General features: G+C 42.5%; 1 protein-coding gene across 4 annotated transcripts in view; it reads right to left on the bottom strand.

Annotated features, from left to right (window-relative positions):
- Nucleotides 1-19,821, bottom strand: part of Tmem131l (transmembrane 131 like) — a 142,822-nt gene that overhangs the window by 22,482 nt on the left and 100,519 nt on the right. For 3 of the 4 annotated variants that reach the window (XM_059265542.1, XM_059265539.1, XM_059265543.1), the window contains exons 15-26: nt 18,817-18,886; nt 17,611-17,728; nt 15,726-15,867; nt 14,346-14,455; nt 13,282-13,354; nt 10,025-10,152; nt 7,589-7,731; nt 6,655-6,841; nt 6,045-6,230; nt 4,949-5,098; nt 3,548-4,170; nt 1,183-1,331 (exon numbers count right to left, since the gene is read on the bottom strand). In XM_059265542.1, coding sequence (XP_059121525.1) covers nt 1,183-1,331; nt 3,548-4,170; nt 4,949-5,098; nt 6,045-6,230; nt 6,655-6,841; nt 7,589-7,731; nt 10,025-10,152; nt 13,282-13,354; nt 14,346-14,455; nt 15,726-15,867; nt 17,611-17,728; nt 18,817-18,886 — 2,079 coding nt within the window. The remainder of the gene's footprint in view (nt 1-1,182; nt 1,332-3,547; nt 4,171-4,948; nt 5,099-6,044; nt 6,231-6,654; nt 6,842-7,588; nt 7,732-10,024; nt 10,153-13,281; nt 13,355-14,345; nt 14,456-15,725; nt 15,868-17,610; nt 17,729-18,816; nt 18,887-19,821) is intronic. The other variant, XM_059265540.1, reaches the window with a different exon arrangement.

Consider the following 19,821-nt stretch of genomic DNA (forward strand, 5'->3'; position numbering starts at 1 on the left):
GGCCAGCCTGGTCTACCAAGAGAGTTCCAAGACAGCCAAAGCTGCTATATAGAGAAACCTTGTCTCAAAAAACCAGGAAAAAAAGAAGATTGTGGGGGTGGGAGTGTGGCCAGTGGTACTTATCATCCATAGGTTCTGGGTTTGATCCCCGGTACCACAAGGACAGTCAGACAAGCAGACACCACACACAAGATTGCCCTCTACCAGAAATGATCACTGCTAAAATGTATTTCCCCTGCTTCTCATCAGCTCCACCTTCTACATATTTTTCTATATTACTGTATTTTTATTTGTTAAGTTTTTAGTATTTGCAATCTGGCTTTGGTTTATTGTTGCTGATTATTTAGTCTCAGTTCTGGATATAACATAAGCTGATGTCACTAACAGACCTACCTTTTATGTAGCTTCTGCAACGCTGAGTCTTTATTTTTACTTTTAGCTTGGTGGGTTTTTGTTAACTTGATTTTCACTTACAAATTTCTGCTATTACGTCTGTATTTGCAGCTCAGCTTGACTGGATAAAATATTCTTTGTTTGAATTTTCACTCTCTCAATGACACTACACCAGTCGTTTTCTGACATTACATGTCTCACTAAGAAGTCTGAAGCAAGCTTAAGTTTGTGCTTCTTGTTTTCCTTGCTCTGGCCAACTCTTTATGCCTCAAGTTTCATGAATTATGAAGAATGTGCCTATGTCTGTTTGTTATTAGGCATCAACTTTTCCAGACCTATATAGTGGACCGGTTCCACTTACAAACTGAACTCCTCTCTCACTGCAGGACAATTTTCTTCTATTACATCAATAATACTTTTCTGATCTTTTAGAGAAAAGATGGTTATAGATGCAGGGCAGAGAAAGACAAGCAATTCACCAAGACTGCTTTGAAAAGGAGATGTCAGTACTAACTAGATGGAACAGGTCTGGTCTGGTTCTACTCTACTGCTGCCACTAGGAATTAAGGCACCACTGAAGATTAGGCCCCAGAGAACAAAAGCTACCTGGGTTCACTAAAAGCCATTTTACGATCGCCTATATAATCAGAAGATAAACCTTTCTGAACAAACATACTGAAGTTTTACCACCATCTACAGAGGAAGATATATACCTATGGGAGATACCTGTACTCTTTGCCTAAGTGTGAGCGCGGCTCTTTTTAATAGGAAAGAGAAAGGAATGCAAACCTCTGCTGAAAGTATGTCCTGCTTCTCAGAACACGTGGCCTCTGGAGACGCTCTCTGACTCTTCTTTATTGAAGACGCTTTTGTGTCAGCCCCTTTCACAGTCTCACAGACGTCCACTTCATTCTTGATAGGCACTTGCTGGTTATTTCCTTGATAAGGAAAAAAAAATCAATTTCTAGCATTTTTCCATTCATATTCCTCTTAATTAAACGTTTTCCTCTGTCAATTTCATTTAACGAGATTTAGACACTTTTTTTATACCCATGTTTCCCCAGAAATTCACTTTGTTTACAGGTGGGAATATAAAAGCTCTACAGTCCAAGCGAGAGCAGGGCACTAGCATTACTGTGCTGTCGTAATTCCCAGTGGCCCAAAGGTGGAAACTACCTGCTGTCCGCCAGTGGATGAGTGGACAACTGTCTAAGGGGCTACATCTAACACTGCCAGAACCAACACGTCCTACACTAGGTAAGAGTTTTTTCAGTGGAATTCAAATCCTGGTTGAAAGACAGAGCCTGAGGAACCTTAAAGACAACATACTAAATGAAATGAGCCAGACAGATAGGGACGAATGCTTTATGATTTCTGATTTCAGTTGGAAGGAGACCTAATGTGGTCACATTCGAACAGACAAGAGGAGTGATGGTGTCTAGTTTACTACTTAGCGGACATTGTTTGGGTTGATGACAAAGTCCTGACCATAGGCTGAGGTGATACTTGCCCAACAACTCAAATTATAACAAATGTTCCTCTCAGAGAACTCCAACTATCTTTTACATCATAATATTCTTTATGGAACAGTCAAATTTCCATTTGAGGATTGTGCCAAATGCCTAAAGCTCTTTAGAATTAATCCAGAGCCTTTCCATTCCTTTACTTCAGCATGAACAAATGATCAGTAATGACATTTCCACGGTTTGAACACGAGCCCTGGTTCCCAAGACGGCGCTCTCAGGAGGTGCAGTGGACCTTTTAGGAGGCAGGCCTCCTGGGAGCTTCTCAGGTCACTGGGAACATGCCCTCAAAGTGGGTCGTGAGACCTTGGTCTCTTCCCCTACACTTGCCCCCTTGTTTCCTAGCTCATGATATGGGTATGTTCTTCTGATGCAGGCTTTCTACCTTGCCAGCCTAACTCCAATGCGAAGCTTAAGACAACAGGCCTCCTGGCGTTGGACTAGAACTCCCGAACCTTCCCTACAGCACTGTTCAGGAGGCACTTCGTTGCAGTAATATGAAGCTGGCCAACAAGTGCTAGCAGCTGAGTGTTAAGACCAAAGCTTGACTGGTATGGTGGCACACACTTTAATCCCAGCACTCAGGAGGCTGAGCCAGCTGGACCTCTGTGAGTTTGTGGCCAGCCTGGTCTACAGAGCGAGATCCAGGCCAGCCAGGGCTACTTCGTGAGCTCCTCTTTTAAATAAATATACACGTACATACTGCTGAGTTTTTCCAACAGTACAGGAACGTGTTAACGTATTGGTTAAGAGAGAAAGAGGAGGGGGGAAGGGAGGAGGTGGTGCAGACCCTTCTGTGGAGGCTACAAGCTTCAGCTAGCACACGCTACCCCTTCTTCTGTCAATAGCGTCTGTCACGAGAACAGCTGTTTTTCTTTAACCAAGAGACGCTATTAAAAAAGCCAGGCCAGGAGACAGGAGGAGCTGCAGCCATTAGAAAAGCTGGTGTAGCCAGGTGTGATGGCGCACGCCTTTGATCTCAGCACCTGGGAGGCAGAGGCAGGCAGATCTCTGAGTTCAAGGCTAGCCTGGTCTATAGAGTGAGTTCCAGGACAGCCAGGGCTCCACAGAGAAACTGTCTTAAAAAACAAAAAGAAAAAAAGGAAAAAGAAAAGTTGGTACAGAACTGTTTAGTCAGAAACCCTGCAAAGGGTGACTACTTTTTTACAAAAAGCCTGAAGCTGAGAATAAATAATTAGCAATCTATCAATATCTTTCTATCAATGATATACAACATTAATACTCCCATCTTCTTCTAATACTTGAAATTCTTAGTCATAGCATTCTAAAACATAGGGTCCTTGTTGGTTTGAATGTCAACATTTATGCCTTTGCTAAAACTGGGTACATAAAAGCACTCAGCTCTCACAATTAAAACCAAAGATCTCACAATTAAAACCAAAGATCACAGCTGGGCATAGTAGCTTTCCCCTGTAATTCCATGACTTGTGAGGCTGAGGGAAGAGTCCTGTGGTGAGCAGACGAGACTGGACTGTACTGTAGTGTAAGAATCCGAAGAAAAGGGGCTGGGGGAAGCACAGTGCCTCTCTGAAGGCTACAGGCAAGACCAAATCTCACTGGGAATAGACAAGACACCAAAGAACAACAATCAAAGAGGCGGCCAAGGTTACCATGTTTCCTGGAAACTTCTGGCATGTCTGCCTGCTGGGACTGAGGTGGGCTTTTGGGCAAAGGACTTTCAGGTGGCTTCTTAGAAGTCTTCTGTAGGCAGGGCTCTTGTTCCTTGAGCTCAGCCATGTTTTCTGAAGTTTTAATGTCAGTTTCCTTAGGAAACATACACGTCTGTATTCCCTCCTTCATACTACATTCTGAAGAAGTATTATTGACAACTGTGTTTTTCAGTGAGTTTTCCTCTTTGTTCAATACATTTTTGGGTAGGGTTAAATTCTTCTGCAGGTTGACATTCACACCACTGGCATACTTGAGGCTGACCCAGTTCTCACTAATGACATCAGCGCAGGCGTCTTCCTTGGCAGCAGACAGGGAGCTTGCCAGAGTCAAAGTCTGCTTCTCTTCAGTGGTAATGTTGGCACTGCTGGCCACGGATGTACTTGGTTTCTGTTTGCTGTAGTAGAAGGAGCACTTATGCTTCTTCTGAGAATGACCATAGGTGGCCGGACTTCTCTTGGCAGCATTCTGGATCCTGCTCAGGGGTGGGCCCACTGGAAGGCAGCTCTTTCCTCTGGCTTTATCAGATGGACTGTATGTGTCAAGAAAGTTCTTGCAATTGCTTCTGAATAGAAGAAGAAACGCATTTAGTATGAATGCAAAGCAAACCAAACTTCACCTCTCCACAAGGGTGGGATCAACTGGCGCAGTGCACTGAGGACTTCCAGCCTCCCTCTTCTCGCCAAGTCCCATATGAAGAATATTATTTTAAGGTGTGTTACTTTTGTTTATGTTGCATTTATTTAACTCTGTGAAGCTGTGTTACTGTGCCTGTCTAAAACACCTGATGGTCTAATAAAGACCAGAACGGCCAATAGAGAGGCAAGAGAAAGGATAGGAGGGGCTGGCAGGCAGAGAGAACATGTAGAGGGAGAAATCTGGGGAGTGAAAAAGGACCTAGCAGCCAGAGGAGGAGGACTCCTCCAGGGGCCAGCTACACAACCAGCAAGCCACAGAGTAAAAGTAAGATTTACAGAAGTAAGAGAACAGAAAAAGCCCAGAGGCAAAAAGCAGATGGGATAAGTTAAGGAAAGCTGGCTAGAAACTAAGCCAAGCTAAGGCTGGGCATTTACAAGTACGAATAAGCCTCCGTGTGTGATTTATTTGGGAGCTGGGTGGCGGGCCCCCCAAAAAAGACCAAAAACCCCACAACATCCATGAGTTTTCTACCGGGAGGCCATCAATGAGCCAAGCCCTCACACAGAGTATCTAAGAAAATAGTGCAGATGTTCACACACAAGCTACAAAGAATTTGATAAAAATTAAATTTCTATTACCTTGAAAGAAAATCAGAAATGAGCAGTATGAACCCGCCCCCCCCCCCCAGGAGGGAGACATCTTACTTGTGGGAGTGGGAGCTGATCACGTCCACTGGACCGCCGTTCGGCTGTGAAGACGAGCTGCCATTCTGCCTCTGTCTTGTTTTCATGAATTCCATCAGAATGTACTGCGCTTGTTGGAAGGCTATTAGAATCACACCCAACAGGGATAAACTGGGGAGAAAACAGGGCCATCCGTTACTGTACGGCTCTCAGCAGCATTAAGAAGACCCACTCTAAGCCAGGCACAATAGCTACTGTTCCAGCTACTCAGACGCTGAGGCAGGAGGACTGCTTGAGTCTGCTACGGGAAATGTAACGAGACTACCTCAAAAAAAAAAAAAAAAAAAAAAAAAAAACCACAAAGATAAAAAGACTTTTTTCCCCTATTACAGTAGAGTGGTGAATGAACAACAGAAAACAGCTACAGAAGTTGTATTAAATTTCAACGAACATGTGACATAGTTTCTGATGTTTCTTAAAGGTTGAAAACACTCCGTTTTTAAAAACATGCATATTCATAAGGTTGACGTGACAATTCAATTTGTAAACGTATTTTCTAAATGAAGTGACTGTTAAAGGATCGCTGTGGTCTTGCTCAGTGGTGGTATCCCACCCCTGTAATCCCAGCGCTTAGGAGGCAGAGAGGCAGATCTCCCAGTTCAAGGCTAGCCTGGTCTACAGAATGAGGCCCAAGACAGCCAGGGCTACAAAAACAAAAACAAAACAAAAAAAAAACCTGTCTCAAAAAACAAACAAATAAAACCAACCACACAAAACCAATAAACAAACAAACAAAGGATCACTACTGCGGTCTTACAATATCAAACAGTCACTGCCCTGAGCTAATATCAGTCCTCAGATCTGCCACTGTGAACGGCAATGAATGAACGTGGAGCAAAGCTGTGAGTTACACCTCTGGTCCTGGAGCCCTCTCAGGCAGTTTCCTCACATCTTCCCGCAGTCCATGTCCGTCTGTGTCCACCCCACCCCCACCCCCCGTTACTGCCTTGTCCCCTGATCGCATGCCAGCAGACTCACTTGGGCAATCTGCCTTTTCATGTGACTGCAACATGACTTACTCCTCTGCCTGAGATGCGTGGGGAAGGTGGTCGTTTACCTGACAAAGAAGACAGTGAGCTTCCAAAAAGACTCCTCCCAGCTGGGACCCGGAACCACTTCCGCACACAAGGGCAACATGTGATGAGGGAGAGTCACGTTGAGTGTGAAATGGAATTCCAGGTCCGCTGCAGTCACCAGCATCAGTTCACGGATGACCCAGGAAGAGGTAAAGTCCGGAGTAAACCTAGGGTAAGGGGCTCATCAGTATGATCATTTGCTGGTTTTAATTCTCACCACAAAGCAAAAATAACAATAGAAGTAAAACTTAGGCCTACAAAACAATACTCAGGACTGGAGAGATGGCTCAGTGGTTAAGAGCACTGGATACTCTTCCAGAGGACCTGAGTTCAATTCCCAATATCCACAAGGCAGCTTACAAATGTCTCTAACTCTAGTTCCAGGGGACCAGATACTTCTTCTAGCCTCCTTGGGTACCAAACATTCACATGGTACATCACATACATGCAGCAAAAACACCCTTACAAAATTTTTAAATGAAAAAACAAATATTTATATGAAAGCAGCATAAGTTATCAGTTACCAATGGGCTGGGTACCTCCCATAACAGTACACCATGAACAGAAAAGAACTTACACCCCAGCACTTACACGATACTGATGTCACGAGATGTGTTTGGGTTCAGTGAAAACGGATGGCAATCTAACACTTGGAATCCATAACCCTGGCAGTTATACCCATTGATTTTCAGGGATGTCACAGTTACAGGAAGAGGGCCGATGTTCTCAACTTTGAAGTTCTTTGTTATAGATAAAATCTGTTTGCTGTCTTTCATCTCTAGAAAGGAACAAGTTGTTTTATTTAGTATACATAAACTTCAAAACTAACTTTAATAATTGACTGAATCAAAGCATTATTAAAATGTGTAGAAGTTGAACATAGCTCCAAGTCTGATTTCTACCTAGTTTGTAGAATAGTTTCTTATTCTAGCATCTCTAGATGTTGTTATAGAACAAGGAAACAATAAAAATTCTCAAGTCCACATTCTGCCTTACCCACTAGAGGCGAAACTCAAATGTTTTATTCTTCCTACAGCCAAATAGTTTGGATTTACTGCAAGATATCATGTACCCTATATCCCTGGAATTTTCATTTACACTGAACCATGGATAAGGTAAGAGAGAGAATCTCATATATCCCAGGCTGGCCTCAAACTTGCTATGTAGTAGCCAGAAATGGCTTTAAACTAACTCCTGATCCTCCTTCCCAAGTCCTGGGATTAGAGGTGTGTACCACCATCCTAGGTTTTATTTACATTTTTGTTTTAACATCATCACAGTTACTAGAAACAGTTCAGATATGATATCAAACCTTTGGAAATAAATGAAAGCATATTTTACATTTGGAGTTTTTGGAAAGAGTCAATAACTTAAAATGTAACTGTAAAGTTATTAATTCAGTCTAATCTATATAAGGAGTAATATTTAACCAGTTGTATTGTTTCTATATCAATCCTTAATTTAACAGCTCTAAGTTATGGAATGAAAGAAAAAGATGTTGCAGGGGTCAAGCCTGTGAACTCACGTCGACGACAGTCCATCAGAGTGGACTCAGGCACCTTAAATCGGAGTGAGCCTCCTGCACCAGGAAGTCTTCCACCCACTTTCAAGAGCTCTTGTGCTCCAAATCCTTCCACAATGACCGCATCGATGACAGTCAAGTTATTCCTACAATGAAGGAAAGCACAGCAGCATCACCCAAGGCCTAAGTCAACACAGCCCTAAACCCCACATAATCCTGAGACACAGGGGAAAGCTTCGCTTAAATGTTACGTGCTGCAAAGCTTACCCGGCACTATTCTTAGACAGCAAGAATACTGTGAGTTAAAAATACAGCAATCTCTTAAAAGTATGGCATCCTCGTGCATCTTATAGACTACGGGGTCTCCAGGAAATGAATGCTAGTCCAGAGTGCTCAAGCCAGCTGGCAGTAGAGGGAGTGAGTGATCATCATTCTCCAACCACCCCGCCACAAATGGAAGCTAAGTTTTCTAACAACCAGGCATGGGGTGGTGGCCACACTCCAAGACATTAGATAAAGCAGCAGACACATATGCTAACAAAACCTGACAAAATGACAAAACTTATTTGTTGAGTGAATTAAGAGGTTTTCATAGTGATTACAATGAAAAGAAATACTGCCTTATGGATGGGATGACCCTAGAATGAGAAATATGTTTCTTTTTAATCAAATACTGAAAATATCATCCCACAAATTACATGTAACTAGTCAGATTCTTATTAATGCAGTGGTGCAGGCCAGTGTTCATCCTTTTATTAACTGACATCATGCTTGCTAAGATAAAGTTTGATGTGCAAAGTTGAAAGGATGCACACTAGACTGAATTCCCAGCACCATGGTAATAATGCCACAGAAGTGCAGAAGGGATTTATCTATATTTCTAATTATGTAAAATGCACTGAAATATGTTTATATCTCTGAAGCTTAGTTCGCTATGTAAAAGTCTGTAAATGATAAATGAGGGATTTGTAGAAAATACTGTGTCAATCAATAAAGAAACCATCAAAAGTAAAGGAACCATTATTAAAAACTTTATTTTTAAGTCTAGGGAAGCAAAGTTTATTTATATACTTTCTAAAACCTTTCTTCAAGAAGAATAGGTTTTGCCGGACGGTGGTGGTGCACACCTTTAATCCCAGCACTCGGGAGGCAGAGGCAGGCGGATCTCTGTGAGTTCGAGGCCAGCCTGGTCTACAAAGTGAGTTCCTGGAAAGGCACAAAGCTACACAGAGAAACCCTGTCTCGGGGGAAAAAAAAAAAGAAGAAGAAGAATAGGTTTTAAATGAAGCACACAACTCAACAGAAAGGTGGGGAGTCTCGGGTCAAGGCCTATGAGGACAAACACGCTGGATTTTTTTTTAGCACATTTTCTTTTTAGTCCCATTCAGCTGCAGAAGAACTAATGCTGGCACATTAAAGGACGCTTCCAATAAACTTTGTGCAACTGATCTGATAATAGAAAAGCTTTTGAAAAGTAACTAAAGTTTTATGTATTCAAAGTTGCATTTGGGTTAGGCTCACCAATGCAAGTAGCTTCAATTCATGTCTGTACTGTAACTTGCAAAAAGATTCTCATGAAGACTACCCACATAAAGCGAAGAATAAAATAAAATTTTTCCCACTTAAATCAACAAGCAGTAACTATCACTCAAGAGAGCAAAATGAGCCAATGGGCTTGCCCAGTGAGGCACTTTTCCCACTGTCCCTGGGGCTACAGAGCATGAGAGGCTGGAGGTCAAAACCTACTCATGGGAATGTCTACAGCAATGTTGTAATATCTTTATTGTAAGGACAAAGAAGTAAATGTGGGTGCGCCTGTGGGTGGGTATGTTCTGCCTTTTAGGACCATATCCGACTAGAGGCTGAGTGAAACATGCTCCCCTCCTGGAGACACCAGCCTACTAGGGAAGGAATGTGACTGAAGCACAGGGATTGAGTGAGGACTCTTCAGCCCCTACCTCTTCCTATCCCACAACAGAGCCCCACCACTATACTGAGAAGTGTCAACTCTCAGTGAAATAGATGAGCCAGTGAGAAAGAGACTGACTTGCTGTGGAACAATCCTTCTGTACATTGTAAAAATGTGTTGCTCTCATTGTTAATAAAAAGCTGATTATCCAACAGCTAGGTGGGATTTTAGGAGCAGAGAGAATGTTGGGAAGAAGGGTAGAGTCAGAGAAGCAGCCAGCCAGATGGAAAGGAAGCAGGACATGCAGGAGAGGTAAAAGCCACAGGCCTTGGGGCAGCACACCGATGAACAGAAATGGGTTAATTTAAGTTGTAAGAATTAGTTAGTAATAAGCCTGAGCTATCAGCCGAGCATTTATAATTAACAATAAGTCTCTGAGTGGTTATTTGGGAAGCAGCTGGTGGAATAGAGCGGATCTTGGTCCCAATGAAAAACTGCCTACACTGACCCTCTGATAGGGACACACCTACCGGATTAGTATGAGGGAGGTGACTTTTCCATAGTCCACTGGTGTGAACACAACACCAACCCTTCTCACTTCCACAGGCTGCAAGTGCAGATGGAGAGCATCAAAACTGGACTCCTCTGAAGGTTCACCCTGCAAGTCACAGAGGACATCATTAACCACTTCAAACCAGCAGAGTGGGCTTCCACAGTCACTGAGCACACCCAGTTAGAAGCTTGACCCCATGCATCCTTGCCAACCTGTTTTCTTTTCTCTCCTTGTATCTGTGGTGCTGGGGACAGAATTCATTGCCTTATACACGCTAGGCAAGTGCTATACCGCTGAGCGCCACCCCCTGCTTTTGTCAATGTATCTGAACTTGTTTGTCCTGAACATTCAAGTGTTCAATACTTCCTATGCTTTATTTGAGAAACTTCAATGGTAACTGCAGGACAATCTAGCAGGATCCTGCAAAATGGATTTGCCCCCTGGCTTGGGTGGGACTTGGGAGTTAGAAGCCTTCTATACCAAACACTTTGACTATGAAACAATAATCAGAAAACAGACTTTTTCTGCTTGATTCTATAGAAACTGAACAAGATCACCCACCCACATCAGATAAGCATAGGTTGTCTTTAACAGTGAATTTAGGTTTTATAGAAACCATCTTTTTTTTTTTTTTTTACAAGTTTCTCTCTTTAGGAGAGAGACTGTTATTTATTCACATTTGCCTTTATTCCCTCCAGTATTCCTCTGAATAAATATTGTTGTTTTAACACTGATAGGCCATATTTTTTATGATAATATTTCTGCTGCTTCATCTAGCTCATGAAAAGTGATTGTTTGTTGACAGGTATGACATATAACCTGCACAGTAATATTTCTCTTTTCAGTTTTATCCTTCAAGCCTTGTTGATATTTTCTGTGCTAACTAGAAAGACAACTGGTGATAAAACCAGGTTCATTTCCATTAAAATTATAAACTCTACAAGACAAAATTTTGCATTATAAATAAAATATAAACACCAAACCAAAATGATGCCAAACTTTAGTATTAAAGCTGTAATAATATCAATAGTAGCAGTCTATTAAATGTTTTTTTTATATACCAGGCACTGGATTATTTAGCCCACATAAAACATTAAGCAGTCTATTTTATAAACTTTATTGACTCTTCAAATGTTGTTATGAAGGTCAGAGGTGAGCTGAAACAACTGCCCAAAATCATATAGGTAGATGGAGTCAAACCTGCCCCACCCAGTTCCATACATTCTTAACCCCACCCATAAAACTACACTAATACAAGCAAGTCAACAAAATTACAATGTCCAAGTCTTTTTTATATGAAAAATAGTTTTAAACTTTTTAAAATATTATTTTTTATTTATGTGCACATATGTTTGCCTTCCTGTCTGTACAAGCAGCACTTGTGTGCAGAACACCATGGACTGTGGTTATAGGCAACTGTGAGCCACCATTTAGTTACTAGGAACCGAGCCTGGATTCTCTGCAAGAGGGAACAAGTGCTTTGAGCATTTCTCTCTCTCTCTCTCTCTCTCTCTCTCTCTCTCTCTCTCTCTCTCTCTCTCTCTCTCGTCAATCTAATAAGTTAGCAAAGACTCCCCCACCACAAGGGTGTTATTTCTTGGAAGGAAAAATCTCTAGATGCCAATATAAACATTATCTAGATGAGTTACCCAATTTGTTCAAATCTGGATAAAATAGTTACATAAAATAAACTGGCTTTTTTTCTGATTTCAAATTGTAAATGACTTGCTAAAAAGGCAAAGCATTTCTCAGTATTTTGAACTAATTATCTCCATCACCCTAGATGCTACTTAGGAAAGAGGAGCAGAAGGGGGCAGGGTCACCATGGAGAATGAGTGACCCCAAGGCACACGGCTCTACCCTCCAGTGATGCCCAAATGATCTCAGAGAAGGGACGATTTGTTCATTATTGTAAACAAGTCTCTATTACAAGTGCACTTAAGAACCTGCTCTGACTCCTTCTGTCCCAGGCTCTCTGTGGTCTCCATCCTGCTGTTCCATGAAGACTGAGGCTCTCTGTGGTCTCCTTCCTGCTCTTCCACATAGACTGAGGCTATCTGTGGTCTCCTCCTGCTCTTCCACATAGACTGAGGCTATCTGTAGTCTCCCTCCTGCTCTTCCACAAAGACTGAGGCTCTCTGTGGTCTCCATCCTGCTGTTCCATGAAGACTGAGGCTCTCTGTGGTCTCCTTCCTGCTCTTCCACATAGACTGAGGCTATCTGTGGTCTCCTCCTGCTCTTCCACAAAGACTGAGGCTCTCTGTGGTCTCCATCCTGCTGTTCCATGAAGACTGAGGCTCTCTGTGGTCTCCTTCCTGCTCTTCCACATAGACTGAGGCTCTCTGTGGTCTCCCTCCTGCTCTTTCATGTAGACTGTATTGAGTATAGTTTTACACGGGCGGAGACCACTGTATATGTCTGTGTACATTCTTTTTATAGTTGCTTTAACTTTGATTCTGGACACACAAGACAAATCCTCTACTTCTGAATGAAGACTAAGAAATGAGGTGGCTAAGGCCACTGGCAAACAACTTCATCATATGATATTTTAATTCTTGCTCCTAAGTGTTTAGGTAAGGCATCATGGCTGCTTAGAGGTCTAAGAATGCTAAAGAAACCTTTTAAATAGAGGATGTATACTATCATAGGAATATAGTGACTATTCAAATCACTAAGACATGTTAAAACTTTTTATTTGTTTGCTTTTTCAGATAGGATCTCTCCATAGAGTCCTGGCTGTCCTAGAACTCAATCTGTAGTCCAGGCTGGTCTCAAACTCACAGAGATCTGCCTGCCTCTGCCTCCCAAGTGATGGGATTAAAGGCTTGCACCACCATGCCTGGTACACAGAAGAACATTTTTAAAATGTATCTGCTTTTCCCTTATAACACATTAAAAAGGAATCTGAAGGGGCCAAGGGATCCTAAGAGAATCATAAATTCATTCTTAGATCTCTAGCTACACGGTTTTTTACACAGCTCTGATTCAGTTGCTGTTTCTTCTCTTGCATGAATCTAATCCATCACGTTAAAATGATGCACAGCCTAAACTAATCCTGCAGCACTATGTACTTTAAAAACAAACAAACAAGCAAGCACTGCTATGAATACTTCATGCCCAGAGAGCGGAAACAAGAGCCAACACAGGACATACAAACACTGGAACATGAAGTGGTAAGGCCCACTGTTAACACAGCTAGCAAGTCAGCAGCTTCAATGTCTCAAGATGACCTACCTGGTAAGGGCAAGCTTTGGTGAGCTGGAATTCACCAGTTGTGAAATTAATCATCTGCATATCTGTGCCAAACCTAAAAACAAAACAAAAAACTCCAATGTTCAAAATAGCATTGGGATCAGCCAATAAAGAATTAATAATACCTACGTGCTCACACACTCACTACCACACTTCATCTCAACAATGGCCATTCTACTTCAGCCCACACCCACCTACCAGATCTGTAAGTTCTAGGGAAGTATTACTCAATGAAACAAAGAAATGCAGCAAGAGAGGTCTACATAGGAAGCAATACTGAGTCCTCCAGGTGGCTTACTATGGAACTTGAAAGTGAGTTGTTCTCAACCAACGGCAGCTTTATGCCCATGGGAAGTGGCAGTGTCTAGAGACACCGGTTGACATGGCTAGGGGAGTCTTGCTGGCCTCAAGGGAGCAGAACCCAGCAAGAGAGCTGAGCGGCCTCTAGTCCTGGACCTTCCTTCCTCGAAAAGTCAGTGTCTGTTCTGACACACTACAGTGCAAAGGCTGAGAAATCCGAGATCAAGTCCGCTACCCGGCTTCCTACTCAAGAGGAACAGTCTAAGTCAATCTACAACTCCATGACGGTGAGGTGCTGTAGGCACCTGGAGGCATCCTGTTTCACACTGTACTCAACTCATTTCTTGTTCTTGAGATAGGTGAACCACTGTGTTGCCCAGGCTAGTCTCAAACTCATGATCTTTCCATCTCAGCCTTCCAAGTGGTAGGATTACAGGCAGGCACCACCGTACCTGTCTTTAAACACACTTCCCATGCCAGTAAAGATCATCACAATTTAAAAGATTCTCAACTTTAGAAGTTTCTATGAAAAATTATGGTAGTTTAACTACCCACTGGAGAATGGACCAGGCACAGTGACAATGAAGGTGCCCCACAAAACAATGCCAAGATCTCCATCAAGCCACATGCATCCAGGGACCAGGCTCCCAGGGACAGGCTGACGGGCTCCCACGGTGTGCCAGCACACAAAGCCTGGGAGAAAGAGGTACAGGAGTTCCCGAAAGTCTGCCCAGAGATCTTCCTACCATTTGTGCAGCAGACGCACTGCGGCCTCAGGTTTCGGGTACAGGGAGAGAGGCAGGAGCTGCAGGGAGACTGGCCAAGGGGACGGGTTCCTCACCGCAAAGTACTTCACCTGGATGTGAGGAGAGGAAGGTTAACACGGCAAAGAACATGGTAGCCTCCCAAGCTACTCCTGCCAAAAGAGCATGACCCGAATCTCACCAGGAGAGCCATCGCACAGCTTAGAAAGTAAACAGCCTGAAGATTTCCACACAAATCCTCGTGGGACTACACCACATGCTTAACATGGGTTAAATTCCTAGCACTAGGTGTCGGGGTGGGTAATACCACAAACAATTTCCTGGCCAGGCCCAGGAAGATTAAAGCAGACCAAGAACACAGTGCATTGAGCTCCTGGGTTACATCTGACGCCAAGGGAAAAGAAGTCCCTGTAAGGTAAGATACTAGAAAGCCTTACCTACAGAACATAGATTAGGTAACAGCATCATGATGTTTCATTTTATATTCTGGTTATATAAGCAAACGCCCTGTTCTTAAATAATTCACACAGTCAGTTAGAGGAAGGGCAGCCCAACATCTAACATTCAGTAGTTCGTAAAACTACACATATGTCAAGGGAGGGAGAGAAGGCCAGGAAAGTGTGCCACATTAAATACTGAGGACTCCTGGGTAAAGGTGCTAGTCACCAAGTCTCATAAACTGAGTTCAATCTCCAAAACCCACGTGGTGAGAGACTCAAGAGTCCTCTGATGTCCACTGCACACTTACACATACCATTAAATAAATAAACATAGAAAAAGTAATGAATCCTAGGAAGGGACAGTTGGAAGTTCCTCGTACTATTCTTGAAACTTAGAAATTAAGCTAATAGCAGCCCAGGAGCCTTGGGGAGCACAAGGTGCGGTGTGCCCCTGGAACTCAGTGGGCGTGTCGTTAGTTTGTTCCCTTTGCCCTTCCTGCCACCCAGACGAGGTGGGAGACGCACACAAGGGGAAAAGCCAAGGCACTAAAGATGAGTCAACAGACACAGTGCCCAGGTCACTGGCGGCATCCGACAGCAACCTGGCTCCCTCTAGATTTCCATGACACAGAAACCTGTTTCAGCCGGTGTGAACCAAGCTTCTCTCTACTGCCAGCTGGTGAGTACTCAGTTACCTCTAACACTGACTTAGGAAGTTCATATCCAGTTGGCATCTCTTTGTCTAAGGGCTTTGACCTTAGTTTCTCTTCTGGTCCTGGTAACACATCCCCACTCAGTGTCCTAATGACGTTTGTGTGTGAATTCATCTCTTCTAAAACCAGTCTCTAGGTATAAACACCCTAGCACTACGAGAGCCCAGGCTCCGGTGCCCCGACCCAGGCGGGAGCCACACCACCCTTACCACACTGTTCCTGAGGGCAGTGGCACTAAAGTTCAACACAAGGCCGGGCTCCACGAGCAAACGAGGCAAGAAGGAGACAAGGGGCTCTGAGTCCTTGGATTTCTTTGCAGAGGCAAACTGAGTCATTCCCAAAACGTTTCTCCTGGAAAAATGACAAAGAAAAATAATAATAATAATTATAATACATGCATATGAAAAACAACCTTGACTTTAAAAAAAATGGAAATATTAAATACCACTCCCTCTTAAAAAAACAAGAACTCTTAGGGAAGTGGCTTTTGGTAGAATTTGGAAAGACAAAGTATATGACTGATCTAGAGGTCTGGCGTTATCTTCCTGGGGATGAGCACATGTTTTACATGTCAGAATCCCCGAGTTCAATGTCTAACATTAAACACATACGCATGCACACAAAGCACACACGCAAACAAAAAAACCTGTATTACTAGCAAGCAAGCAAGCGTCCAGAGAACGACTGCAATTCTGATGCTACATCAAAGAGACACACAAGCTACCCAGAAGGACACTTACAGTAAATTTTGAATTTGTCATCAAAACTACTAATTCCGGGGCTGGGGAGCGGGCTCAGTGAGTAAGAGCGCTTTGCTGAGTGTGCGGAACCGAGAGCGGATGCTCAGCAGCCACAAAAGCAGCTGGGCATGCATGGCTGCAAGCACACCTGTCTGTAGCCAGCCTCAGCCTAGCTGAAAATGGTGAGCTCCAACTTCAGTGAGAGACTGTCTTAAGGGAAAAGGTAGAGAGAGACAGAGGACCCCTAATACATCCTGCTCAGGCTTCTGAATATGTGAACACCCACACTCTCATGTATACACCCCCACACACAAATTAACAAAACGATGACAGAAATAAAATACACACATGAATTAGAAACTGTGGCGATGCTCAAAGGGGGCTTGAAAGGCACAGTATTGGTACACGGAGCCCACACAAAGTAACCCTCAGCCTTATCATTTAACAGCCATTAGTCTAACTGAAACAAGGCTTGTCCATGAATCCTACAACCTGGTAAGTCTTAGGGATCAGCAAATTTATATGATCAGACTACTGAATTACCAAAGGAAAACGGTCTCCAAGGTGAGTATCTGTCACAAATCACCTACAGCAAATGATTCAACGTTACCATGCTAACCATGACATCTATGTGCTTCCTGATGTGACACAGTCACAACAGCACAACTCCAGCAGGGAACCAGTAGTCTTACTAAAATGGATATTAACTAGAAAAACCAGTTTTAAAAAAAACAACCCACAGTGTGGAATTTTCTATAAGACAACTGTTCTAGACTAAAAACATTGTCAACAGGATAAAACCTGAAGACAGATGGGGCTCTAGTCTACAGACTACAGAAACAAGACAAGAGAGTATAGCCATGAACGACCCTGAATTAAAACAAAGGAAAAAGAAGGGGGAGGGGCTGTACCAGGTACTATCAGCCAACTAGGGAACTTTTAGTATGAACTATATATGATACATTATTGGTCAATTTGCTGGTTGGTTGAAGTTGCAATGTTACATATAAAAAATAACTTCCAATCATTGTCTAATAATGAGAGCCTCAGTATGATGGCTATCAAAGATTTTCCCAATAAAGTACTGAGGGATCAAAGATGAAATTCACTGCTTATTTTCAAACAAGTCAGCAAAAAGTGGTCAGTGAACATGTGCATAAAGACAGAAATAATACACAAGAAAGGCCAAGTTTTAATGCCTGATGAGCAAGCTCTAGCTGAGGAAGCTGAGAAGTATTTACTGTGCTGCCCCGTGAACACTTCTGAGGCTGGGCGTTTGTACAATCCTAACAAGTCCAGTGCACAATGCACCAGGAAACAGTTACTCCCCGCTGCCGATCCCAGGGGGACACACCTGCAAACGTCGCCATTTTTATATTTCTTCCATTTCTCATACAGTTTATTTGCAAGTTCAGAATCCATGTCCCAGGTAGACCGATCCAGAGAAAGGCTTCCGTCCCACATAGGAATTTCTAAAAGTTAGATCAGATTCAAAATTCAGATTTACAAAGAACAATTAAATTCGGAAATAATGCCAAGGGCTGACAGTTAAACTTCACAAACTAAGAGGGCTGTGGAGTGAATAAATTCTGTTGCTTTCCTCTGAAAGTCCCTCTAACTCAATGGCACATGATACGTCAAATTAAACAAACATGTAAAAAACAAAACTAAAGCGAATCATGTAACGGTAATGACGTAAAAGACACATGGCTCATGACACAGCCTGAGACAAATGAAAACTACGCTCACAGCACTGTCTACAGCTTCCCATCTAAAGGGCAGAGCGGCTTCCACGGAGACACCCTTCGCCAGCTGCACCTTTTAGGGTACTGTGTAGGTTGGGGATGTGGAAGGACAAACAGCGGTTCTCAAGGAGGGCACAGACCAGCACTTGACCCTATACAATGCATATTCACTGGTCTATGGGTACCTCACCTCTACACATCTGCCCTGTACTGTCTCCACTAATGGAGGTACTGGGAAGAAAGGGGGGGGGGCTCCCAAAGGTAAGTCTGTACTTTAAAACTCTTTACATCAGAAATCTCAGTAAATCAAAGTACAAAGATAAAAATAAAAATAAAGCAAAACCTAGGCTCAACTTCCAAATCACTACCAAGGCCTTCAGTTTCCCAAGACACTTAGCACCTCCTGACATATAGGGATAGATATATACATATATCTCACTATGACCTAGGTCTGTAGATAAAATTCCCAATGATGCTAACTTCTATCAGCTTTCATATAGAGTCCCAATTTTCCAGTTTTTCCTAGAGATAAGGCTGCCAAGATCAAACAATATTATTTGTAATCTCTCACAAAAGCAGAAGCTACATAAGAAAAAGAGGACATTCTTATTTCTATAAGTACCCTGGCTAAGTCTGGAGGATTCTCAATTCAGGTCATTCTGACAATGATCATGCTCTCTAAGCATAGAGTGTGATGGAATTGCTTTAGCAGAATTAATTATTAATTAATTCCATCTATTAATGCTAATTTCTCTCACTGCTTTCCACTCCCCCCAAACTGCTGTGCTACAGAAATCCTAAAGCAAAATACTTACCTGTTTTTGATTTTCCCATGAAATAATGCATGCCACAATGTGCTATCACTTCAAAACCCAGACTCCCTTCCTAGATTGAAAAGTAATATATGAATAACTTAAAACACAACACTCAGCATAAAAATCCTAACTGAAAAGTAATATATGAATAACTCAAAACACAACACTCAGCATAAAAATCCTAACGCACTAAAACAGGAAGCAGACATTAGCCTCTACCTCAACGGACTCCCCTTTAACCAGAAGCCAAACAATTAAGAAGCGATTTCTTTGTTCCTTGTCATCTCAGAGGCATCTGGGCTGTGCCTCACAGGATCACTACAATGGCTTCTATATAATCTCAGTGCCTACAATGACCACTTACAGTGGCGTCTGTACAATCATCCATGACCAGAACTACAAGGATTTGGAACATTTGTGGTGCTTTTGTGTTCTACTTGTTTGGAGCTGTACTCTAGTCCTCTAGACAGCACGCTGATCTCTACTAACTTGCAGCTACCCTCCTACAGGTCTGGAGAGTGTTAGTTTCTAAGTCCACATGCTGCTGCAGCCTGCCTCCTGCTTCCTTCATTTAATCAGTTTTTATATGTTTCTCTTGATTGGGGAAGGGTATTTATTAAGAAATCCCTCCTGCTCAAAATATGACTAAATGGATGACACTCTTACTGAGTTTGATGTGAAGAGTCCTACCTTCACATTCTCAGCTAAAGGCAAGGCATTTCTAACTATGAAACATCAATAATAAGAAGTGAGAAAAAAATCATAAAGATGGTTGCATGAATGTCTCATAGTGAAAAACCAGAACTCAGTGTTATACATAATAGCTTGGCTCAAAAGGAAGCAATAATTAAATGAAAATAAACATTAAGAAAAAAATGACACATGCTTAAAATAATCTTAGCTGAACACAATTTGCCCAGATTTTAGGAAGAATTCTCTCATGAACCTTTTAGGCTTTACACAAGACCCATAAGAAAATTCAATGATTATGAGCAACTGAGAACC

This window comes from Peromyscus eremicus, chromosome 6 (genome assembly GCF_949786415.1).
Source record: "Peromyscus eremicus chromosome 6, PerEre_H2_v1, whole genome shotgun sequence".
NCBI classification, from domain to species: Eukaryota; Metazoa; Chordata; class Mammalia; order Rodentia; family Cricetidae; genus Peromyscus; species Peromyscus eremicus.